Source organism: Falco biarmicus, chromosome 1, assembly GCF_023638135.1.
Source record: "Falco biarmicus isolate bFalBia1 chromosome 1, bFalBia1.pri, whole genome shotgun sequence".
Taxonomy (NCBI): domain Eukaryota; kingdom Metazoa; phylum Chordata; class Aves; order Falconiformes; family Falconidae; genus Falco; species Falco biarmicus.
Window position 1 is genome coordinate 39109146 of NC_079288.1, and position 18975 is coordinate 39128120.

The 18975-nt window shown below is 42.1% G+C and overlaps 2 protein-coding genes across 3 annotated transcripts in view; one reads left to right on the plus strand and one right to left on the minus strand.

Moving 5' to 3' along the window:
* Window positions 1–1126: 1126 nt before the first annotated feature.
* On the minus strand, window positions 1127–12178 carry SNAP29 (synaptosome associated protein 29). The gene is made up of 5 exons (XM_056357163.1): window positions 11757–12178; window positions 10043–10239; window positions 9174–9259; window positions 8007–8111; window positions 1127–5288 (listed from the first exon to the last, which is right to left on the minus strand). Exons 1-5 carry the CDS (start codon window positions 11958–11960, stop codon window positions 5131–5133), a joined length of 750 nt encoding a protein of 249 aa, XP_056213138.1. The 5' UTR covers window positions 11961–12178; the 3' UTR covers window positions 1127–5130.
* Window positions 12179–12429: 251 nt separating this feature from the next.
* Window positions 12430–18975, plus strand: part of PI4KA (phosphatidylinositol 4-kinase alpha) — a 63201-nt gene continuing 56655 nt past the window's right edge. For both annotated transcript variants that reach the window (XM_056357130.1, XM_056357138.1), the window contains exons 1-6: window positions 12430–12678; window positions 14967–15083; window positions 16323–16416; window positions 17096–17184; window positions 17684–17756; window positions 18084–18343. In XM_056357130.1, coding sequence (XP_056213105.1) covers window positions 12469–12678; window positions 14967–15083; window positions 16323–16416; window positions 17096–17184; window positions 17684–17756; window positions 18084–18343 — 843 coding nt within the window. In that variant the 5' untranslated portion in view covers window positions 12430–12468. The remainder of the gene's footprint in view (window positions 12679–14966; window positions 15084–16322; window positions 16417–17095; window positions 17185–17683; window positions 17757–18083; window positions 18344–18975) is intronic.

Genomic DNA, 18975 nt, shown 5'->3' on the forward strand with positions numbered 1-18975 from the left:
CCAAACCTCTTTTCCGAAGCAGGGAAAAGGGAATGAGGTGGGCAGAAGCATGGGGGGCCCTCTGTTCCAACAGCACCTGCTCTGCCTGGTCTTACATCCTTGCGTGAGCATCTTTTTATCTCCCCTTCCCTCTCATTTCCCAGAAAGGCAGGGACTGTGTTGTAAGCAAGGAAGTCCTTGAAAAAATACAAGAGGGCTAAAATGCCTGACCAGCCATAAGCAAACAGATTTGTGTGAAATACTCTCTCTTCTAGGACTCAGAAACTGATTCTCCGTGCAGGCAGAGCAAGCAGAGAACATTCCTAGCAGAAATCCAGAACTCACTGCACTGCTCTGTTCTCTACTATCTTCCACTGTGCTCTTCACATATTTTTTGTTTTTCTATATGCAACAAAGTGCAGAGATGGAAGAGCTCAGTTCCCATTTGTTGAAGAACCCTTAGCAAAGGCACCAAAAGTTACCTGAATTAAAAAAAAAATAAAAAAAATCTGTCAATCTCCCTCTAGCATACTGACTTTCCCTTTTCAGAGCTTTTGTAACAGCGCTTATGGATCTCTGCTTTACAGTATCAAACAAAACTACACTCTACTACAAAAAAATTTTCAGAAGCCAAGTTCCTCCCTTCATATATAGATAAGACTCTAACTGAAGGTGAGGACATTCTGAAGTTTTCTGCCATCACCAAATTTGGGACCACGCAGGAATATTGCATACCTGTTGGCTTTAAGTTTTCAAGATGACATGGGGCTCTTTTTGCCTTACTCCTGTTCTGCCTGCCTTGTTCATGCTTACATCCAGTTTATGATGCTCCTGATACTACCAAGCACTATGGCAAGATTACTTTTCAAGGAACATCTCAAATATTTTATTATCACAAGTTAAAAGTTTTGCAAAAATAAATGCCCATTTGCATTCCTCTTTCAGAAACTAAAAGAATCTACTCAAGAGTCAAGTAGAAACGTAATACCCTCTTTTTATTCTCAGAAAACAAAAACCAGCTGCAAACTTATTTGCATTCTGGCACAAACTTAAAAGTAGGTCCAGCACTTTAACAGATCTTACTATGGGAAAGAAATGTCAATGAAGCTGTTAGCAAAGAATTTTAGGGAAATAAATGTAAAAACTCTCCATTTATAAGCACCTTTATTCACCATCTTACCATTCAACATTCATTTCATTCAATTTCTTAAATTACCATACTACAATCCAGTTTAGCACTTAAATAAAAGAAATAGATATTTCAATTTGACTAGTATAAAATTGTTACACTTGGGTGGCACAGAATTAAAGTACTATTTAAAAAAGCCATAGACACAAATAATCACTACCTGTGATTTTGAAAATTAAGCCCCATATATTTCAAAGTAAAAATTAACACATATCCTCTGTATGTTATGCTTGTAAAAATGCCTACAAAAATCTGTTTGTTCAGAAGGCAGAGTGGTTGGAAAGTATTTTCTATTTTACCATTTAACAAATGATATCACTTCACAAAAACTACTAAGCAGCAAAATATTTCAGATGAGTTTCACACATTAGAAAACCCGTGGCACCATGTAGTGCCCCCAGCAACTTCTGTAGGCCAACAGAGTTCAGCACAGCAACAGATCTTTGTAGTACAGACTAAAATTCAGCTACGCATCACTTGTTACAATATTTAATTCAATGCTCAGGAAATTTAAAAAGCAAATACACCTAGGCATCTAGTAGTCAGACACTAGTTTTTTTTCCTTGCTGTTTTTAGTCTTATGTACGCAGGGTATGCTACTTTCTAGTGTTTAAAACCTCTTCAAAATGTATTAGCAAACTTTTTGAGAAACAAGAAAATGCCTTGTGCAAAGAACACAAAATATTTTTTTCTATCATCTTCTGACCTTCAACTTCTACTCAAGACAATAAAATTAACAGAGGTATTTTGCTGCAATGACACCAGTTTCTACACCAACATGAGTATTTAGGCAATATCATTTAACTTACCAAGTTAGCGCTTGAGTGCAAATTAAATTTCTTCTGAAAGTCCTATACCCTACACAAAGTAAGTTTTTCAACAGTATCCAAGAAATAAAATTCTCTCAGGAAGTAGTAAGAAAAGCTACTGAACTAAGTCCTTCATAACACATGCAAAATGACATTTCCTGGACCGGCAAAAATCATGTGGTGGTTTATTTTTTGTTTCCTTTAAATTTCCCCTTTCTGCAGGAAAGTTACTCTAAGGAGCAAAAAAATTCATCACTATTACAAAATAGTGTGGTCTCTTCATGTCAGTTACACTTAAGTTCTTCATCAACATAAATCACCCGTATGAAAGGCAAGAATGGGAATTCAGTTTGTCACAGGAATGAATTTACTCCCATACACCATCTTTTTTTCCCCACAAAAGAAATCAGATGTGGGAAATAATCCTTTAAAACAAGGCCATTAAAAAATACCAAAAAAAAAAATAAATTGAGCAGGAAAGCCTAAGCAAAGACAGACATACATTACTGAGGCAATGAATGGGATTCTTAGAAGAGATGAGAAGTTAGACCTCTGCATGACTTCCACATGGCTGAGATGCAGGTGTTCTAGTCTGCTTGGATCATGAGGTTCACAAAGCAGAAATAGGGGGTTATTTTTTTTAATCCACCTTTCCTGCCTGTGTTTAAAAGGCAAAGAGATCCAGGATGCAATAAACATTTCATAAGGCTAATACAACCGAACAGTCGACCAAAAACTTCAGTTCATTTTGTGAAATAATTGAGACTAAAAAATTGAATAGTTTACATTAGAAAGGCAACACACTTCACTCTTAAATCAACAAAAATTTTTGTTTGAATCCAAGCTCCACATTTCTTATTACACGTAACACAACTACAGCTACATTTTTCCTCCATTAGCCATACCCTAGTTGAGAAAGTCTCAGCGTACTCCCTAGTTAAATTCTTACTCCGCAAAAAATTTAGTTGTGAAACAGTTGCATTCAGGTGAAGGCAGATCTCACAGTAAAAGGAGTGTTACTATGCCATTTTTTTTTCATTCTCTGTCTGGAGAGAATTTATACAGCCTTTCTAAGGTGTGTTTCTGTTAACCAGCATTGGGATAAGAAAAAAATGCAAGTCTTTTCACCCTTTTTATTAAAAGGGAAGAGTGAAATAAGAAACTAAAGTAGGTCTAATCAAAATCTCAATCTTCGTTCACTAAGATACTTAACGTTTTGAAAACTAATGATTGTATCATTTACTAAATAAATGCATCAACCATGTTGAGACATCAAATTATATAATTCATAAATATTCTAACAGAGTAACAGAGAATTAATTATGGTATATACCCAAAAAGTTAAGATGATACATTGTTATTAATAAGTTTTTTCACAGTTCCAAATGAACGTAAATGGCACAAAGTGAAAATTAAAAAACAATTAAAGGTACTCAATATCTCTTGAAGTTTTATGTCCCTGGAAACCACATTTCTTTTTAGGGACTGAAATCAATGACATCAGTAACATAAGGGGAAACAGAAGCTCACCTCAAATTAATTCACAACTCTACTCTGCTAGTAATCCCAGGAATAATATTTTTTCCATAATATTATGTCCAAGAAGTATAGCTTTTTTAGTGATTCATTTTTCTACAAGTGAACTTTCAGGAGACACAGTAAACCAAGAAAGACTCAAGTTTTATCTCCTTAACAATGGCATGTACTTCGCAGCAAGCCAGCTCAAGGCAACAAATCCTTGAAAAAAGAAAAAGGGAGGGTGTGAACACGATGTTCATGAGGGGTAAAAGCTCGATAGCCCTAAACACCAAGGTCTTCCTTTAATTGGTAAAATACCAAGATACAGCTCAAAAAGCAACTCTCTCTTCTTAGCCACACATTGTCATTTGTGACAGCAAGTGCTGCAATACTGACACAGGTCCCTTGGCCTCTCCAAACTGAAATAACTTGTTTTCATGACAGACAGCAAGTTCTCACTGTCATGTCTTCAGGCAGGAGCAGAATTGTTATCATTTTGTTCTACAGTGATACTTACAAAAGAATAAAGCAAATTGGAAGGCCCAACTTCTATCTGGAAGATTCAAAGATGTTATTGAGCTTTTCTTTATTCGCAGGAACTTTTCACACCTGCTAAGTTTCTTCAAAACAGTCATTACCTGGGAAAGCACAGCACCTACTCAATCCCTATCGCATCTGAAATAAACGTTAAAGAACAGTCTCCTACAATCTGTGCAGCATCAGACCAACTCTCTGTTTCTAAAATGGAAGTTCTTTTTCAAATAATCACCTAACTGAATAAACTGAGAAAGAGCAGGAAATAAAAAAGCAAGACTGTAGCAATTTCTACACAAGAATCTTTAAGAGCACATATATTTAAGTCCTGATTTTGTTATCCAAACTTTTGGGGTCACTGTCAATCAGCACTTCTTGCTGACTGTAAGACACCCTTAGAGATCTTTACAGAAAATGCTATAAAGGTGATAGAATTTAGTGACCCAAACATAAACCCTGCATTTTGTGGAGCCACATTTGGCAAAAGTCATCTTAGGAAAGGGAATGTGCACAGGGTATTATCATCACTGCATGACATCCCCAGTATTTCACAACTTCCACAGAACAGTGCGTTCCTTAAGCCCCAGAAACACCAGAGAACAGTCACTTCGAATTATTTTTACAGCTGGAAATCAGCATTTTTTCAGAATTTAAAATAGCTGTAGGTAAACAGAATCAGCAACATTTGCTCTGGGCAAAGCAGCACATTCTGTTCCCCCTACCCTCTCCCCAAAACAGGGGTAAAATGCAGTTACTTTTCTCATCGCAGCTACCAGGCCAAGGACACTGGAGCTTTGTAGATTGCAAATTCCTGCGCACACATCATGCACAGTTATACAGCTGAGCAGGGTATCCAGCACAAAACCACTTACCAAGCGCTGAGAGATTTCACTCAACATGCACTTTTCCCATATTCATTAGGAAGAAGTATAATGTATTATGCTGCACTTAAGATTATGCCATTTTAATGACAACAAAATCAATAACATATCAGAAAAAAAAGAAATGGACACTGTCCAAGATTTTTTTGTTTTAGGCGATCAGTTGAGATAAGACATCCAAGAAGAATTGATGCTGGACAAAAATATTTCTAAAAAGCCTTTAAAGTTGTCGGACTTTTTTATCAGTACTTTTAATATTGACGTCCAGTGTCTCCACTTTTTTTGTTAGCCGATCCAGCATATCATCTTGCTCATCTATTTCTGTCTGCAGACCAAGAGCTAGGTTTTTCAGACGACTCAATCCAGAAGACATCTCATCTGTCAATAAAGAGAGGGACCATAAGGAAGCATAAAGCATACTGTTTAAATGGACACTCTCAGAATTCCCTCTTCTACAAAACCCTGAGTTAGAAAATGTTCATTACAACTGCTCAAATCTAAATGTTGTTCTCCAGTAGTGGAAGTGTTGACGTTTTAATACTTCTACAGCATTACTACCAGAAATAATCACTTCCTCCTTTTTTCCATTACAAGTTAATGACAAATGCTTAAAACCAAATCAGATCTTTATAAAATGACATACTCTGTAATGTACTTTTTACTTTAAAAAAAAAATTCCTAGAAAATTTGGCACATCTTTTCTCAGCTCTGTATACACAGTATGCTCACTACCTCAATTGTTTTACCTTAAACTTCATGCCGAGGTATCATCAATACACTAAGATTTAAGCAGTTATTTACCAAGCATAGATTGAAAAAATCCCATTTCCAGATTTTCTCATTTGGCTACAAGGAAACTATTTAATCATATAATTTATTGGTATAAATGCTTCTGAGGCTAATAAGTTTTGCACAGCTTGGGAGTAGAACAAATGTGTGTCTACTAACTGGTGCTTGACTACTTTGATCTATTCCTTTCTGATTTCTAGGTCAGCTAAACAGTGACACATGTAAGCAAAGAGGCACTTTGTATATATGCTACAGAACAAAGGAAGAGAAAGTCAGCTGAGTGGTTTTGGGAAGTAATGAAAGAAATGCAGCAATTTCACAAATTAAATATTTAGTGCCTTTTGATTCTTCTATTTTCTGCATAACTTGTTTATTTCAAAAGTTGTGCACAGTTGTAAATTCTTTGGGTCCAAACTGATGTACAATTTCATGTCTGCATTCAACTGTCAGTCAGGTAAGTTGAATGCATCTTTCAATATAAGTAGTAAGCTTTAGAAAAAGAGGTAGTAAGTATCCACGCTGATATAATCTGGATGTCAATTCAAAGCAGTATTTCCTTATTAATGTTACTAGTACCTGCTTAAGACTTTTCAGAATAGATGGTATAGTGGGTTTGTGGGGCAAGGTTTTGGTAGTGGGGGGGGGGGGGGGGGGCTACAGAGGTGGCTTCTGTGAGAATATGCTAGGAGCTTCCCCCATGTCCAATGCAGCCAATGCCAGCCAGCTCCAAAACAAGCCCACCACTGGGCAAGGCCAAGCTAATCAGTGCAGTGGCAGCACCTCTGGGATAGTATAATACGGAAAAAAAATCAGCACCACTGAGAGCAGTGAGACTTTGAGAGCACCACAACTCTGCAGACACCAAGGTCAGTGCAGAAGAAGGCAGGAGGTGCTCCGGGCGCTGGAGCAGAGATTCCCTGCAGCCTGTGGTGAAGCCCATGGTGAGGCAGGCTGTGCCCCTGCAGGTTAACAGTGGAGCAGAGATCCACCTGCAGCCCACAGAGGACCCCACACCAGAGCAGGTGGATCCTGAAGGAGGCGCTGACTTGTGGGAAGCCTACACTGGAGCAGTTTTGCTGGTGGGACTTGTGGACCTACGAAGAGTCCATGCTGCAACAGGTTTGCTGTCAGGCTTGTGACCCCACAGGGGACCCATGCTGGAGCAGTCTGTTCCTGAAGGGCTGTACCCCATGGACGGAACGCATGCTGGAGCAGTGCATGAAGAACTGCAGCCCATGGGGAGGACTCATGCTGGAGAAATTAATGGAGAACTGTCTCCCGTGGGAAAAAGCTCATGCTGGACAAGGGAGGAATGTGAGGAAGAAGGAACAGCAGAAACAACATGCTATGAACTGACTGTAATGCCCATTCCCTGCTCCCCTGCTCTGCTCAGGGCAAAGACATAGAGGTACTGGGAATTAAGTTAAGCCCAGGAAGAAGTAAGCAGTGGGGGGAAGGTGTTTTTTTCTGATTTGAATGGTAGTAAATTAAAGAAGTTGAGTCTCTTTCGCTCATAACAGTAATTGCTGAGTGATCTCCCTGTCCTTATGCCTACCCACGAGCCTTTTGATATATTTTCTCTCCCCACCCAGTTGAGGAGGGAAGTCATGAGTGGTTTTGGTGGGCACCTGGCATCCAGCCAGGGTCAAACCACCACAGGTGAATAAGCCTGCTTGTCTCAGTAATATTCCAGTCAACTTATACAATGATTTAAAGAGACATTTTCGTATCTTGAACGCAAATGTTATGGGATACTTCAGCACCATTTTGTCATTCAAATGACAGATTTGCTAACGTATTCATACTTGGTAAGTGTTTTTCTTGTCAATATATGATCTAACAGACCTTATGGTTTTGGTGTGGGTTTTTCCCCTTGGTCTCTCTGCTCAGAGACAGTTCAAAACCTAACTATTTCTAAAGCACAAGCATGTTGCTGAAGAGTTGAAGTACTGATACCAGTAGTGTCCACAGTAGATTTATACTATTCCAGGCATCCTAGCCAGTTTGTTTCTAGCTGGTTTCACATTAAATTAATGTCTAACCCTGACTTGTTATTAATATTTGCAAGTAGTTGATCCACAGACACCTTACAGCATTCTACCATTCAAATACTGTATGCTTCAATCAACTTCGGGTTCTTGCCACATGAATGCTGAATACAAGCAAATAATTTATTTTTATTATTATCAAATTTCACATGTGAATTAAGTGAAAAACTGTTTGTTCACAATATCTTACTTAGTAATTTTCTCTGGCTCAAGAGCCAAAAATTGAATTACATCAAACAGCTTCAATTTTCTCACTCACCCAAGTTGCTATCAATTTTCTGGTGGTAAGCTCGCAGGTGTTGGTTCTTCGGATAGGAATCCCCTTGCACTGAAGAAACTAAATCTGCTTTGCTGAAATTGTTGTCTGTTAAGAGTAGATACATAATATTTTATAATAGAAAAGCTAGCAAGAAGAAGCTATAACATTTTAGAAGGGCTATTAAAAATTAGTCTGGCCACAGCTGCCATGTAATCACATAACCTGTTGGCAATATATCAAAACCAGTCCAAGGTATACAGCACCCCTCAAGATGAACAGTTATTAAGCTACAATTATTCTCTTTTGGGCTGCCTTTTGTAGTTCTACTATGTAGTTGAGAGAAAAAAGGAAAAACCCCGTCCAACAAAGCAAGTAAGTTGGTAACTTCTACCAGCAGCAGTTAGTGTTCTCCCAGGTCAAGCCACCAGAGAGTTATTTCTGCCCTCTATCGGACAGACTTTTAATATTCCATGGAGTGGAATGGAGATTAATGTTACCAAAACCCACTCCTTCGCTTACACAACTACAACTATAGATACCCTGCTGCTTTCTCACTCTTACTAAGCTAAATAATTGAACCTCTTCAAAAAGGAACAGTTACTTTGTATGTTAACATCACCACACAAGTTAACTCATTGTGAGAAAGAGGAACAAGACCAAAGCTACACTTCCTTGCGTGAATCAAGTAATGACTTCAGTATGAAGGGTTATAATCCATGTTTGAAATAACAAGGAAAACATATATGAAAACTATGACAAATGGTAGTTAAAAAGGAGAACCTCTGAACCTGTAAGTTGACATTTTGGCAAACATAGGACAAGGCTGCCTGCAGCTTGTGTGAATTCTTGGCTATAGTCTCCTCTGTGCAAATACAGGCACTGGATATATCAGTCTTTAGCAGCTGCAGCATAATTTCCCTCACCCCCACTCCTGGAAGGGCTAAATAAAATCTGCATCCAAGTAAAAAATTTCACATCCTCAGCATGGATATAAGGAGTTTTAGGAAAGATAATTGCCTAGAATTCAAAGCCATGAAGGGATACAAATCTCCAGATGATAGGCAGCAACGCAGGTCAACAATTGGGCAGGCTGAAGGGTGTCTGCCTTCACCACTGTGCAAGTTTGCCCCACACGGATAACAGACATTCAGTATAAAGTTAACAAACCTGAATTATCTAGCTTCCTTAAATTTGGATGACTTTCCTGGTATTTTGACTCTTGTTCTTTACTAGACATCATTGCTTCTTTCAATCTAGTAATAAAGAGAATAAAAAGAAAACATTCCAATGGACCACAGGCCTCATTCCGACTCTGTTAAACAAGAACAGGTATCAAATTTAAACAAAAGCAAATTTGTCAGGCCCAATCCTAAATGCTCCTTTAAAATAAACTATTAGCATTTGTTTTCAGTGAGAGCAGAACTGGTTGCTTTAGTGCTGAAAATAGGGTATGGAAACTTTGAGATCAAAACAAAAACTGTATCTTCCATCTTGGAGGCAACCTGTTGCTTTCCTCTAGTGGAAGATTGAGGGGGAAGGGAAGGGGGAATCAATCCATGTAGCATTACCAGGCTTGACATAAATTTCTCAGCTCAAGACAGACAAGTACTGTAAGACACAGTAACTCCACAGCAACGATTTTTTTAATTACAGCTTCTATTAAAGCTAGAGAAATGCACATAATGTTTAACTGGAAGCATGTCAATGCTACAAATCATGACTTCCTGATAAGACTGAAGTAAGCATGATACTTCAGAAGGCTCTGAAGAATTACTTGTGTGACTTTGTGTAGTTGTTCTAATTAACTTCAATTACAAGTTAATTACAAAATTAACACAATTACAAGTCATTATTACCACTAAAATTATAAATAAGAGTAAAAACATTTCTCTCAGAGTTAAAGGAAAAAGGGAGCTAGACACCATCTCAAAAGTCTACTCAACAGAGTCAACAGATCTTTTAAGTTCTGGTTTTCTGGTGACATTTTAGAGATGCTGTGGGAGATAAATCTCAAGTACAATATTTATTTTACTTACCTACTGTTAGCATAATATTCAGGGGTTCCATTCTGCTCTGGTCTGCTCTCTGGAGGTTTGGCTTTGAAGTAATTTACCAAGCCCCCCCAAACACTTTTAATGCTATTTATGTGCCTTTGACTAGTCTTCAAGTCCTGGTCCATTTTATCTACCATCTGTTCCGTGCGCTTCAGTGCCTCTCCTTGACGTACGAGCTCCTAACAGACATTGACAGAAAAAGAGAAGCTAGTAAAGCCAAGATAAACTGAAATATCAAGCATGTAACAGACACACTAAAGGAAAATAACAGAGTTCCTTCATCTGTGTAGATTATTTCTAAAGGCACGTAGCTTTTTCACTCACTCACTCTTCCTCCAGAGCATTCCAATCAAGAGCTGCTAGTCAGCCATAGCATTAGCCAGCTATAAAACCATCATCACTATGCAATGCCAGTTTCCTGACACCTACCACAAAGAGCATCCAGGAATTTTCTGTATTGGCCTTTTGTCAGGCTGATGTTTGTACCTCTTCTTGATGGAACAAGCATGGCACCAGATGGGACATGCAGTGAAAATGCAAGGGTTTAAGGCTGGGAAACAAGCAAGCGGTACTATTTCTAGTTGTGAACGACACCTTCACTGGAAAGGGATACTATTTTCACATTACTGGGATGTTCCTGGTCATTTATAAACAGGATAACCACAGGAAATAAACACAAACAGAGTATTTTCATAGCATAGGTATAATATTTTAGCTGATACTAGCAGTACAGGATTTGAAATGTTGATATATACAATTATGCTATTTTCCAATTCAGCAGCACCAACACTATTCCAAAGTAATCCAAAGATTTTGGCAAATTCTGGCAGGAAAGCTACCTGCAGCTAACACTAATCCAGAACAAGGAACTTGCATCCATATTGTCTCTAAACTTCAGGAAATTCTAGTTGAATATTCTTTCCTTCCCTTCAATAAAGCAGCAAACGCATATGATTCAAGTCTTTCCACGAGCCCTATGTTAAGCCTAAGTTCTTGATTCCTCATTTGTGCTTTCCTGGACAAGTCACGCGCTCGCATGTGTGTGTTGGCGTCGCGGAGAGCCCTCCTCAGCGCCAGCACCTACCGCGGCCTGCGGGTGCTCCCGGGTGGATTTCGGCAGCTACATTACTGCTGTTCAAAGAAACGTGCCATTAGCAGGTGACACAAGGGACAAGACCTTTACGAGCGACCTCTCTAAGCACAAGCCCTGCTAGCCAGGCAGGAGGAACGGAGGAAGTGATTCATTGGGGTGAAACACAGCAACAAACAACAACAGGGCAGGCTCTTCGCTTCGTCGAGAGCCCCTGAACGCGTTTTGGTCAGATAAAAATAGGCATAAATACGATTAATAAGACTTAATAAGAATTGTTAAAAGCAGCTGAAAACACAGCCCAGTCCTACTCTCAGGCCCGTACAGACAGAGAGGAGCTAACGGGGGATTTTTCCTCAGAAATCCAACCGCCTCCCCCGAAACCGCCAGCCTGCGGCGGCGCAGAAAGATCCGGTGTCTCCGAGGCACCGACTGACCCTGCGGAGCCGTTCCGGAGACCCGCGGGGAAGGGCAAGCAGCCCCCCGGCGGTCCCTGGCGGGGGCGGCGGACACAGGGCAGGGGTGGCCGCCGCGGCCCAGACACAGCAGCGGCGCGAAGGGAGGCGGCTCCGCCCCGGGCCCAGGCCCCGAGCCGCCGCGACCCACCTCGGAGGCGGCCACGCCGATCCGCTCCGACTCGTAGAGGAGCGAGAGGGAGCGGGCGGTGCTGTCGGCGGTGGCGGCGGAGCGGCGCAGCACCTCCTGCTGCAGGTACCGCTGCCGCTCTCCGCTGCCCCGCGCCGCCACCTCCTCCTCCTCCTCATCGTCCTCCTCGGCGAACGGGTTGTAGCTCCTCGGGACGGCCGACATGGCGCCGCCGACAGCCGGGCGCGAAGGCAGCGTCCGCGGCGAGCGCCTGAGGCAGACGGCGCCCTCAACCCTCTCGCCTCACGGGGGACGACCCACGCCTGCCCCGCCGCCAGCTGTCAAGCCCCCACCTCAGACCAAGGCCCTCTCCGCTCCTTCCGCCCACAGGCCGCCGCCGGGCGAAACCACCGCTCACCCTCCACCCCCGCCCGGGGCGGGGCAAGCGTGCCGGCGCCCCGCTAAGAGATAGGCGGTTGCTGGGAGAGACCACCGCGGCGGGGGGGAGGGAAGTAGTAGGGCTGAGCGCGCCCATTTGTACAGCGGGGCCTGAGGGCGGGCGGCGCGGCAGCCAGGGCGGGGCACTGGTGAAGGGCGGGGAAGCCACGGCTAGCGCCGCCATCTTTGCGGTGCGATTCGCGATCCGTGATCCTGCGGGAGGTGGAAGTCTTGCGAGAGAGGGCGGGGCGCGAGCTGGCCGGCGGGCGGGCTGCGCTTCGCGTTCCCTCAGAACATGGCGGCCGCGGCTGTGGCGGCGGCCGCGGTGGCCGCTGCGACGGCGGCGACGGCGGCGGCGGTGGCCACCACTACTACGACCACCGCGGGCGCGGCTCCTTCTGTGGGGCGGGGGAGCAGCGCGGGCACCGCGCGCGGGTTTTATTTCAACACGGTGCTGTCGCTGGCGCGGTCGCTGGCGGTGCAGAGCCCGGCGCCGCTGGAGAAGGTGAGGGGAGCCCCGTGAGGGGGGCGGGGGGGGGCTGTGCCTGCGGGGAGTGTGGGGTTGTCACGCGTGGGGGCTGCGCCTGTGGTGGTGGGAGGGGTCGTCTCGCCTGGGGGCTGCGTGTGTGTGGGGAGAAGGGGCGTCGTGCGAGCGGGGGGGTCCGTCTGTGTGTGCGTCACACGGGTGGGGGCTGCGTGGAGGGGTCGGCATCGGGGGTGCTGGGGCAGGGGGGACCCTTCCTGTGGAGAGTGTTCGTGCCGCGGGGGTGGGAGGGCGGGGGGGTCGCGGCCGTGTGCGGGGCGGGGGTGGGAGGCCGCCTCGCTTGGCTCTGGCACGCGTGGGGAGCGGGTCAGGGCGGCGCTGGGGGTCCGTGCCCCGGGGGGGGGGGGGTTTGTGTCCGTGCCCGGGGATGCTGCCGCCGCGGGCGGGGCCTGCCCCGGCCCTGCGTGGGGGCTGCGGGCCCGGCGGGACCCCAAAGCACGGTCACGGGAGGCATCGCCACAGCAGCTGTGGCCATCGGCCCCCGTGACCTTGCGAGGAACGTGGGTCCTTGCAGCAGTTTCGCATCCCTGAATTTTGTGGAACACAGTCCTATAAGTTTAATTAGTCTCAGCTTAATTAGGGCAGGCCGCTTTATTCCACGTATCTGGTTAAATCCAAGGGACGCGGTCGGCTCAAGGTAAAATTTGCTTGGGATAAACCTCCACGGAATGTAAAAGCAGGTGGGAGCCCTCGCCTGGGCAGTACCCCCGGTGGGTCTCAGTGGAGACCCACCGCTGGCGTGGGGCAGCCGGGTGTGTCGGGTGTTGGTGTCTCTGAGCTCAAAGCTGCGCTGGTGAAAACTATAGTGCTTGTTTGTGGTCCTCTGTCACAGACTGCTTAGTTCTTGTTCTCAGAATCTGCCATTGGTCTGACAGCCAACTGTGAATAATTTTTTTATGTCTTGCTGTTGGTTCACTAATATTCAGGGGTTTATTTCTTTAGTTTGAGAGACTATAGTAGCAGTTAAATTATGTTAATGGTTCATATCTAGCTGAAATTACTCACTCATTTTATTGCAGATATTAACCTGATGTGTGCATCAGAAGTTATTTTCCAAAGTTCCTATTTCCTCTGCTGTGTTTTATGTTGAGCAAGGCGATTATTTGTGTTGTGTATGGATCTTGTAATCATGAGGTCTGGCAGTATAAGGATCAGAATCTTAAAATTCCACTGAGTACCCAGTAAATTCTTTCAGTCCTCTAGGGAAATAGTTTTGTGGCTTAGAAATCTCAAGGCTGTGTGTTTAAAGAGCTATGTAAACAGGAAGTAACTTGCGTTCAAACATAAATATTTATTGTGGCAGTCCTTTTTAGATAGTATTTATTAACACTAAGGAGATTTACAAAAAGACAAATACGCTTGTTGCATTTTCCTTTTCTTACTTTGTTTCCCTATGGAACTGTTATTTGGGAGAATTATTTAGATGTGTGTTTGCTTGGTATGGAGTGAAGTAATAGGTAAGTAGTGAGAAAGTAATAGTTCTGGAAACTTAATTATGCTAAAAAGATTTGAGCAAAAGTCGTACTCGGCTAGGTAAAAGTTTATTGTTCATTGCTATATGTAATTGAGGCATTTGTGCAGCTGTAACTAAAGCTCTGTCCACCTGGTTTTTGTTTACAGGAATTGATTAAATGTGGTGTGTGGTGCACATTTTTTGTATGTCCAGAATGCCCAATGAATTAGTGGAAGGGAAGGCTTTGTTGTACCAGGGATGCAGGAATGCGCTCTGTTAATGTGATGCTCTGAAAAGTTTCAGAAATCTTCTTGAGATGTGAAAATAAGTTGTGGTAAAAATGTTTGACATCTACTTGAGATTTTTCTGTCTTTCTTTAGTTTCTGTCATTCATCATTCTTTGGTGGCCCTTAGATGCTCTCATTAAGATTGTTGACTAAAGGAGGGGAATGTGGCCATCTGCCTTCCAGAAGATGGAAAGACTACTGCCCACTTCAAACACAGGAGGTCTGAATGAATCTTGAAAACCACAGCCTGTCAACTCCTTCCACTGCTGTGAAAATATTTGCTATTGTGTTAGTGCTACCCAGGCCTGTTGCTTGGCATGTGCTAGGGCATGGACGTGACAGCCAGCTCTGCTCCATGAGGAGAAGCTAGGAGCTATTTGCATTACTTGCCTGAGGTCTACTGGTGGATTTTTGGAAGGAAGTTTTAACAGATGTACTGTTGTTCCCTTGGATTGTTTTTTGACACTTTCAGTCTTATTCCACTGTTCTTTTCCTCCGCTATTTTTCAGGTACAAAAACTGCTCTGTATGTGTCCAGTGGACTTCCATGGGATTTTCCAGTTAGATGAACGTCGCAGAGATGCTGTTATTGCTTTAGGAATCTTTCTAATTGAATCTGATCTTCAGGTATTTGTCCTGCTTAGACTAACTCTATTTAACTTGAAAAATTTTGGATTAATTCAAGTTTAGTTGTTCAATGAATGAAAAGTTGGTATTTACTCTTCATAAAAATAAATAAAAGGGTCAGAGATAACAGATGGATGCAGGCAGAAGAGCACAAGGAAACAAGGACAGCACTGATGAGTGTGCTACAGTAGTCATGACACTGCCACAGCCAAACTGCTGTCATGTTTGTTGGTCATCATAGCTTAAGGAGAGAAAGGAGAGGCTATTCAGGAGGATTTACTCAAACCGTGTGTATCGTTCTGTGTTCTTCCCCACATGCTTCTGAATGACAGGTATGTTCCAATGGACTCCTGAATGTCAGGTTTGTAATAGGCCCTTTCACGACTGGCACTACCCAGGCATGAGAAGACAAACAGTGCACATAGGCTGCATTGTGTATGAACACCCCTTTTGTGTCTGTCAGCCTGTTTATGACAAGCTGGTCCTCTTCCCTTTGAAGATCCCTTCTGGGCATGGTATTGTTTTGTGCAGAGGAAAGGAAGGATACATGGAGTCCTACGTCCAAAGTGATTAGATGTTACTTTAAGTTGTGCAGTGTTGCTTAGGTTTGCATCGGACCCGAGTCATCTTCTATTTAGTAGTACATACTTACTATAATACTGCTTGCATTTTTCCTTTTTTTTTTTGCATTTTTTAGGTGCTTTTGTTAGTATGAAGTTTAAATAAGGCAGCTGTATTCATGTTTTGTAGCATTTTTACGATATTTTCAAAACCAGCAGTTAGTATTAGTTAACTCTGTGAGGCAGGAAAGTGCTACCCTTTGATTTGCAGATTAGGAAGCTGAAGTGTTACATAGGTGAGTTAAGTGCCAGGTCAGTCACATGTACTGAATTAGGACTGGCACTTTTGAATTTCTAGGTGCCTTAAAATTATTTTTGACCTTGCTGTAAACTAATAAATTGTTTGGGGTTAATTGCTGTTCTGGAAGTTTTTTTCCCAAGTTTTGTGGGGAATGAACTGTTGCCTAGAATGAAAGGATTGGATTTATAGCATCGAATTGGTTTACTTCCAGTTGCCTGTGTTGAAATCAATTTTGCAATGTTGAAGAAGCCTGTGGAGTAATCATTAGCAGCAAGTTCTTTGTGTGGTTAGTGTAGTCTTTCCATATCTCTAAAAACTGTTGAGATTATATGGTTCAGCTTTTCTGCTCCATTTTAAATAGAGTGTTTTCTTCTTTAGCACAAAGATAATGTGGTTCCTTACCTCCTCCGACTTCTGAAGGGTCTTCCTAAAGTCCAATGGATAGAAGAAAGCAATGCACGGAAGGGCAGAGGTGATGTTTGGATTTTTTGATCTTTTATGGAATGCCAGCCAGGAAATAGAGATTACGAAGGTTTTTCAGGATATGGTACTAGGGGAGATGATAGGTCCTGCTAGGTTTTAGCTCCTGACTTAGCAGCCTTGAATATTGATTTCCTTTAGAAGCAAAGAGGAAGTTTAATAGCTCCTGGCTTTCTTGCTTGACTGCTTTTTGATTAAATTAATTTGGATGAATTAAAAATAGTTCTACGCTCAATATATTTTTGTTACTCAATTGGAGAAGATTGTGTCGTAGTTAGAGCAGCAGAGTGGAACCTGATTTGTATGCTCTGCTTCTAGCTTTGATGCTTAGTCACTAATTAAACCACTTAATTTCTAGCTCTGTTAATCTCTCTTAAAATTAATGTAACTATACTTTTATATAATGTTATAGAATTTACTTTTTTTCAATTACTTGAAAACTTGGACATTTTTTAATTGTTAAAACTACTTTTTTAACATTCCATGCTGAAATAATAATGGTTAGAGTGTACTTTTAATTTTGTGTGTTATACTATATTTTTCTACAATCTATCTCAGAGCTGTATGAGTTGGGAATCCCTTAGCGTCTTCTTGCTTTATTATCATTTGCTCTTTCTATGTTGTTCTCTGTCACAATGCTTAAGTGGCTTATTTTCTGTCTTACTTCGCAGGCTTGCTTCCAGTGGCAGAAAACTTCAGCTTCTGCTTGGTAACGTTGTTATCGGATGTTGCTTACAGGGATGCATCTCTCAGAGAGCAGGTAGAGTTTATCTTAAGTTTGTACTGATGTAGTGCCCAGTTCTCCAATGCTGTAATACTGACAAATGTCTAGAGAAGAGTACACCACAGCAAACCTTTCTTGCAAAGGGTTTGATTGCTTTAACATGCATAGTGTTCCATTATTTTGCTTGTGTTAATTAATAGTCAAGTATCTAGAAGATACTCATAAGTCTGCCCTTACTTCTGGGTGTTGAAGGATGCCAGCTGCTGACCCCAGAGTTTTAGAATTCCAGTTTTAATACTGAGATAAGGACCGCTGCAGTTTTCCTCTGCTGGTATGTACAAGCTAACTGCAGACTTTACAAAAGAAGCTCTGTAAGCTGAGTGAGGCCAATATATGTTTTCAGTCACACAGCATTAAGAAAAATTGTTCGCAGAGGTGCTTAAATTAATATTTGCAAGTTCCAGTTGTTGTAGTGATCTAATAGAAGATAATGATATGTCTTTACCAAAAGATATTTTTATATATCTGTCTTTAGATTTTGGATGCAATTCTACAAGTAATGCAGTTCCTGTTGGGAATGTGCCAGACCCCACAAATGCATGATAAAGGTACTATAAAAATTGTTACTATATTTGTAACTCCTGTCCTCTGAACTTCTCTTGTGTATTCTAATTATCAGGGTCGCTCCTGAAAAGTGAGCAGCTTTTTCTTTTGACTCACCTTAACACACATTTATCCTGTGTGTTGCTGACTGGTAAATATGGAAGCGGAAGTGTTAATTTATAGTTTTTCCTCTGCTTGCACAGATAAGTCTTTGTAAATCACATTAGGCTGAAGCAGTTAAATGAAGTGATAGCAAAACCATGAAGGGGAAGTTCTAAGTTACTATTAATGTACTCTTTCCTTTTTTTTTTTTTTTTTTTTTACTTTTCCAGAATATTTATGCAAGTATGCAGTGCCCTGCCTGATTGGAATCTCTCGAGCTTTTGGTCGCTACAGCAATTCAGAGGAGGCTCTCCTTTCAAAGCTTTTTCCAAAAATTCCCCCACATTCCCTGAGAGTTCCTGAAGAGCTTGAAGGAATTCGCCGACGATCTTTTAATGATTTCAGATCAATTCTTCCCAGTTCTCTACTCACTGTTTGCCAAGAAGGGACACTGAAGAGAAAGGCTAGCAGTGTATCTAGCATCTCACAGGTTTGCATGACTTGCTCTGGGTTGGAGTTGTTGCTTAGATGATTTTGTGGTCTTGGTGGAGTTAAGGCAGCATTAAGTCTGGATATGCAGTCAATGTCTCATTGCAGACATGTTGTTTGACCAGATACAGAGATCTTTATTTCTGTTCCACAGCTGAGTTTCAAAATAATTTTATAGTTTCTCAGCTACAGAACAATCAGTGACAGTTAAGCTAACACCTGGACTAATAAGTCTTCACATGGAACAACTGGCAAATCCTGCTCCTTGCTTTATGTTCATGAAAAAGCAGTGTAATGTCAATCTGTGAATTTGAGGAGCTGGCACTCTGTGGGTGAAGTTTTCAGAAGTGCTTGAGGATACATGGGCTCTCAGTGGTTTCACGAGTATCTGTGGATGTTCGTTGTCTTAGGGGAAGAATGGATTGAGGTGCTGGTTTTGAAACCACAGATGGCTATTGGCATGGTTTCATACAGTGCAGGAGTCATCATTCTGATCTCATTCCTTTACTCAAAAGCACTGAGCTAGTTTTTGACAACTTCCTATTTTTTGTTTCAATTGAGCTATTAGGCCCAGCAATACGTAGTCCCTGTTAGTTTTGTTTGAAGCTGTGTTTCATTTTAAAGTGTCTCAAC